This window comes from Frankliniella occidentalis, unplaced genomic scaffold (assembly GCF_000697945.3).
Source record: "Frankliniella occidentalis isolate FOCC.00 unplaced genomic scaffold, Focc_3.1 Scaffold9, whole genome shotgun sequence".
In the NCBI taxonomy this organism is placed as follows: Eukaryota; Metazoa; Arthropoda; class Insecta; order Thysanoptera; family Thripidae; genus Frankliniella; species Frankliniella occidentalis.
The window spans coordinates 696,173-701,776 of record NW_026267139.1 but is presented as its reverse complement, the minus strand read 5'-3'; the positions used below and the strand labels follow the sequence as shown (position 1 = coordinate 701,776).

The window sequence follows — 5,604 nt, the reverse complement described above, 5'->3', positions numbered from 1 at the left end:
TAATTATTATTAAAAGCAGAATAAAAAGTATCATGGTTTATCTCTAGATCTTTTAAAAAATTATTATGTTACCTTTTGTATTTGGCACTGAGGTATTCATTCCAAGGAGTTACCATGTCGATACATTCTTCTGAAACAGATGTCTGTCTTGCCGCCATGACTAGGGAAGGTCAAAGCCACCACTAAAACCCTGTTCAAGTAAACAGAAGGATGAAGATAAGAGTCTGTGACAGCACAAACTTGAAGGTGAACGTACTAACAGTCACTTTTAATTAGACAATTTTAAACGTCAACATGTGCCGGCTCCAGTCACATGCCGGACTCCTATCACTCACAGTCTTTGAAGCCTTCACGAACGGTCGCCGCCTGCAGGAGTGAAATCCGTGTCGAGACTTTCTTGACAAGTTCGTACAAGTCTCGGAAGCAGAAGACGTCTGGACGGAGCAGACAGCTTTTTGTCGGTCGTAATAGTCGCTATTCGCACTCTGATCCGTGGATCGACTATTGGCACGTCAGCCTTACTTCCACCGATCGTCGCAGTCGCGCTGAAGCGCTGCTGTTGACGCGCGGAACGCACAAACGCAAGCGCAGCATCTCAATCTCAAGCAAGCTTCAAGCAAGCATGTAAAACTGAAAACCGCTGAGACTTCGCAGCTGTAGCAAGTAGGGAAACCACATCAGTAAATGATGCACTGTGCGTGTATATCAAACCTTTCTCTAAAAGCATTTTGAAGTTAATTTTCCAGGTTGGTACAAAAAGTGAAGCGGTAATAATAAATGAATCGGTAGGTTTTTATGTTAACATATTTATTTATTAGTTACTTCTCAGTTACATCACAGCTGCATAAAATTTGTCATATAATGTAGCTCGAGGGGCTGCATGTAATACTCGACAAGATGAAACCTCTTAACAAAAGTGACAGTGGACTGGACCGGCCAGCCTTAAACTATGTGAACGCGCAAACACACACACACACACGCACACACACCCACAGTTGTGAAGAGAATTGTACTATAGCAATTAAAATTTTTCCTCAGTCGCTCTAACTATCACCATAATTTCAAAAACAGTATTGTGATCCATTTCGTCATAAAACTAAAGCAAACAGTTAATAGTCCCTGGTTATCAACAGAAGATCAATATTCCAATGCATTCCACAATGCAACCAGGATTCCTTGATGTTCATGTCTCATAAAATAATTCTCCTATGATACTATTAAGCAGATTTATATGAAGGGGGGAAATATAGACATTGACTAATACCACTACAAGGCCAGCTTGAATGTAGTAATTAGCTCAAGTCAATCAACTGGCAAGCAAACTGAAATAAAATTTACCTGCATCATTGACAGATGGTTATTATTCATCAATGCAAAGGAATCCACAATGTACAAGTCCCGCTTTATAATACAAAATACTTGATTAAACTCACCACAAATACTCCAGACAACCCTGTAACATCTTCAGTTCTAGTGTCCCACACAACTCACTTTACCCATATACATTTGAGCGTAGAAGAATGAAAAAATATTTACATGATATTCAATGGTTGGTCCACCAATGTATTGTGGAAGGAAAGATGGGGGCTACTGCTCAAAGCTATGAAGGAGATTTTGGAGTCTCCAAAACTGAAGGTAGAAATGAAAATTTACCAAGCTAATTCTGTGCAAATTACTACAGTGCCATCATGACATAGGTTGATGATCAGCTATCTGAGTAATAGTATTTGTGGCAGTGATGATAATAGGCAAGAACCATTGACACAAATTTCTTCCAATTAATTTCCACAAGGCTGCAATACAAAGGAGTCTCTCTCCCTAAAGGCCAAATTTTGAGAACACCCCTTTGACAGCTTACATAGCAGAACTATAAGAGAATGAGGACGGAGTGTAGCAGGAGTAATGGAAAGTATTTCCTGAAAGGAACCATTACAAGCAGAGATCAAGACTAATATGCAAAATTTGAAATCAGGGGCAACTACAAATGTCAACTAAAACCAGTTTAAGGCATAAATAAATATAAAATGAAGCCACTACATAGCCCTTCACATTACTTCTTTCAAAATTAAAATTCAAGCTAAAAAGCAGTCAAAATTCATTAGATAAATCATTTTAAAAAGACCAAAACTTGCTGTATATGGTTGCAATATATTTATAATTCTTATTTACAACAAAGTGATAATTTTCACCACTAACTTCAAGGAATACCTTTGATCACTGGTTCCCTTCTGACATTAAAATATTTTGACTTAGGTCATGTAATTTTGAAAGTACATATGTGGACTGAATTGAGAACTGAGATCACAAGGTACAAACTAAAATAAAATTATCTTGATGTCTTATAGAATAGGATCAGTTAGAAACAAGCTAAAATTCATAAGAATTTTTCTCCTGCACTCACTTTTTGTTTCTCTCAACTGTCCACACTTTAAATAATTTAACAATAACTTCAACGTTTTGCTTAGTTTCTCCTAATGGAATGAGCTGCAGCAAGGACCTGCAAATTCACTGTAGCAGCTCTGAGGCATGCAAGTCCTCGCCACACCACACTGTTACAAAATGAACTAATCATCAACAGGCTGAGTGTCTTTTGGCTCCAACACATCATCAGACCACTCCAGCCTGCTCCGAGTGAAGATAAAGGACATTAACCTAAGCCAAAATGATTGCTATGCAGATGGCACAGTCTGCGGTGCGGTTTGGAGCTTTTGAAGGTCTTCAATTGATTTTTTGGTGACATTGGAGATATCTTCAACTGAATGGGTAACTTGATGTAATGACTTCTTCGTGAAATTAATAAGATCATCAGTATTGTGGATTGCGTTGGATGTGATCTCCTTCATTTCGGCCTGCAATTTTCCAATCACCCACTCAATGGCTTGACGGCCCTGAAACAGATACAGACAAAATGTAAAATACCCTGTTTTATTTTTGTATAGGAAAAGAAAAAGATAGAAATTATTATTATCTTCATACCTTGCCAGCATTGACAGATATTTTATTTGTCATTAAATTTTCCATGTAGCTTTCAAGAGGCATCCCATGAACAGTAACAATAGCTTCTTGTTTTTGCAAAGTTTTGTTGCTATCTTCGGGGTGAGGCATATATGTCACCGTTTCATCAACAGCCATGACACTACCAAATGTGAGCTAGAATAAAAAGTTGAGAACAGATAAAACACTTCAAATACAGTCAACTTCAATTTAAATAACACAAATGCTCATTCAAGAAGGAACTTACATTTCTAGTTCGTAGAGTCATCTGCCTTTCTCTAGGGTCAACAAATGAATATTCACTTGCATAGCAAATATTTGTTGAACCAATCATCTGTGATAGAAAAAGCAATGGCCCAACATAAGAAAAACATGACAAATTATTAGCAGACAAAACTATTTGCCCCTTCATTGTACCAATACTCACAGCTTCAGCCCATTTAGGAAATGGCCATTTAGATGCTACTAATCTGTGGGTATGCAAAATCCCCTTGACGACTTTGCGATCAATGACATCAGTTCCCAAAACGGCAGGGTTGATTGGATTTGGATATTTTCTCCAAGCAGCTTTGGCCACTGTCTCCCATGGGTGACTGCAAAAAAATAATTGAATTCAGCGGAGTTCAGAATGTTCCAAATATCGATATCGTTTAAAAGTCACAACCACAGCGATGAGAAGTTTGTGAAACATTATCATTGATTAATACTTTAAAGGGACCTGAAAAATTTAGGTTAAGAAGCCCTTGCAGATTCTAAAAGTTGAAGAGAGAACACTTTTTCCACAGCTATAATTCTGAAGGAACTAAAGAGTTTTAGAACAGGATTTAAATCAAACAAATTTGAGTGCTTTATTCTTGACAATCTGCTAAAATTGGGCAATTGCCAAGGCCTCTTGCCTTCTGCTAACATACACACAGAGACAGGAAAACGAAATGTTACATATGAAGTTTGAACTGTTCGGGAATCAACCATGGCCAGTACTTACTCGTAAGTATGCTCACTCTTCCAAATCTTCATTTTCGATAAAATGTCTGAATCAACCAACAATTTAGTAAATTTTCTAGGTCTAAACTAAGTTTCGTCACACGAAGAGCGAGGTCTCACAAAAAAAGGACTGGTACATTCCAAGGTCGTTCTCGACCTCACCCCCACGACGCTCAGCTGTTCGGTGGTCAATGTCAAAATGATCAGCAAAAATATGTTGAACTTCGTTTTTTCGCACAACCTCTAGAAAAATGAAAAACGCTCAAGTTTTCAGATGGCACGGCTCAGCACTTTATCGAGAATTCAATCATTTTGATTGTGTGGCGACAGGTAGACGCCAACAAATTTCTCATACCCGCAGTTTGTTTTAAAGCGCGCGACCTTTCAAGCCGTTGTGCTTCTCAGGCTTCTCCATCCTCCACATACTTTACAGATGTACCGCTCAAACAAACGTCGCAAACATGTGACGTAAGCTAAGCTAGGTCCATCAATGCGACGCAGGGAATAGTTTCACATCGGCGTCCTACGGCGAGTTGGACCGTCCTCCTGGAATTATAATTCCCCGTCGATGATACATATCGGGATCCCCATCGCTAAGAGGGGGCGGGGGGGGGGGGGGGGCTACCGCATGTGCCCGTCGTTGCCCCCCTCCTCCCTTTTCCCTCAACCTCACCCGGCGGCTTGTCGAACCGTCGCACTGATCGGGAGGGCAGATCGAGCCCGGCCCGGGTGCAAGAAGAGAAGAGGCCGAGCGCGACGCTCTCCCAGCCGCGCCCGTGAGAGCCAACAGGATGGTCGCCTCCTCCCCGCCCAGGTCGCCGTTGACGCGGAGGACGCACGCCGCCAGGAGCGGCAGCCGCAGCCGGACGGCGTCCTCGTCTCCTCCGCCGAGGACGGCGTCGTCGTCGGGGGAGGCGGGCACGGCGCCGGCCGCCGGGCTCGGCATGTCCTTCCTGGCGCCGCCGCCGCCCTTCATGGGGGGGCTGCACCCGGGCGCCGGCGACGAGGTCGGGGTGCGCCAGCGGTCGACCAGCTTCACCCGCGCCGAGGAGATCCGCGAGCAGCAGGCCAAGGAGTACAAGTCACGCTGCGACCGGCCGTGAGTAACCCGCCAACCCTCAACCACCAACCGGCCCCGAGTACCATGCCTAACCCCCACCCCCAACCGGCCCTGAGTACCACGCCAACCCCCAACCCCTAACCCCCACCCCACCGGCCGTAGAGTACCCTCGCCTACCCGCAATCCAGCTTTAAAAAATTCAGTGTACACCCTCAGAAAAAATCACGAAAAGTCATAAAAAATCACGAAAAAATCATTTAAAAAATTCAACGAAAAGTCAGAAAAATTCACAAAAAATAAGAAAAAAGAAACAAGAAAAACAGAACAATTGGTGTAAGCTAGAATTTATAGTAAAGGACCCCTCGCCCTGTTCCCCCACCAGGCACCGGAGCAAGTGGAGAAAAAAAAGTGCAGCCCTGCTCTTGAAACGGCGTCAGACGTAGCTTAAACTCAATCGAAATTTTGTCAGTTTTTCGTCAAGTTTCTGACGCAGTTTTCATGTTAGCCACACCTGCACCACCCGCTTGTCGTGACGCGGGAGTGGGAGTTCCCTCCCTGCCCCCCCC

General features: G+C 42.8%; 4 protein-coding genes across 4 annotated transcripts in view; 2 read left to right on the top strand and 2 right to left on the bottom strand.

The window, feature by feature from the left end:
- LOC113204055 (damage-control phosphatase ARMT1) overlaps positions 1-500 on the bottom strand; it is a 5,323-nt gene extending 4,823 nt beyond the window's left edge. The window contains exons 1-2 of the mRNA XM_026419054.2: positions 336-500; positions 73-190 (exon numbers count right to left, since the gene is read on the bottom strand). Of these exons, the coding sequence (XP_026274839.1) occupies positions 73-158 (86 nt within the window). The 5' untranslated portion in view covers positions 159-190; positions 336-500. The remainder of the gene's footprint in view (positions 1-72; positions 191-335) is intronic.
- Positions 1-5,604, top strand: part of LOC113204076 (uncharacterized) — a 20,231-nt gene that overhangs the window by 1,242 nt on the left and 13,385 nt on the right. The window lies entirely within an intron of this gene.
- Positions 791-4,148, bottom strand: LOC113204058 (protein slowmo). The gene is made up of 5 exons (XM_026419057.2): positions 3,980-4,148; positions 3,422-3,587; positions 3,242-3,328; positions 2,977-3,150; positions 791-2,888 (listed from the first exon to the last, which is right to left on the bottom strand). The coding sequence occupies exons 1-5, from the start codon at positions 4,009-4,011 to the stop codon at positions 2,670-2,672; spliced, it is 678 nt and encodes a 225-aa protein (XP_026274842.1). The 5' UTR covers positions 4,012-4,148; the 3' UTR covers positions 791-2,669.
- Positions 4,689-5,604, top strand: part of LOC113204060 (diacylglycerol O-acyltransferase 1) — a 7,723-nt gene continuing 6,807 nt past the window's right edge. Inside the window, exon 1 of the mRNA XM_026419059.2 lies at positions 4,689-5,077. Coding sequence (XP_026274844.2) covers positions 4,770-5,077 — 308 coding nt within the window. The 5' untranslated portion in view covers positions 4,689-4,769. The remainder of the gene's footprint in view (positions 5,078-5,604) is intronic.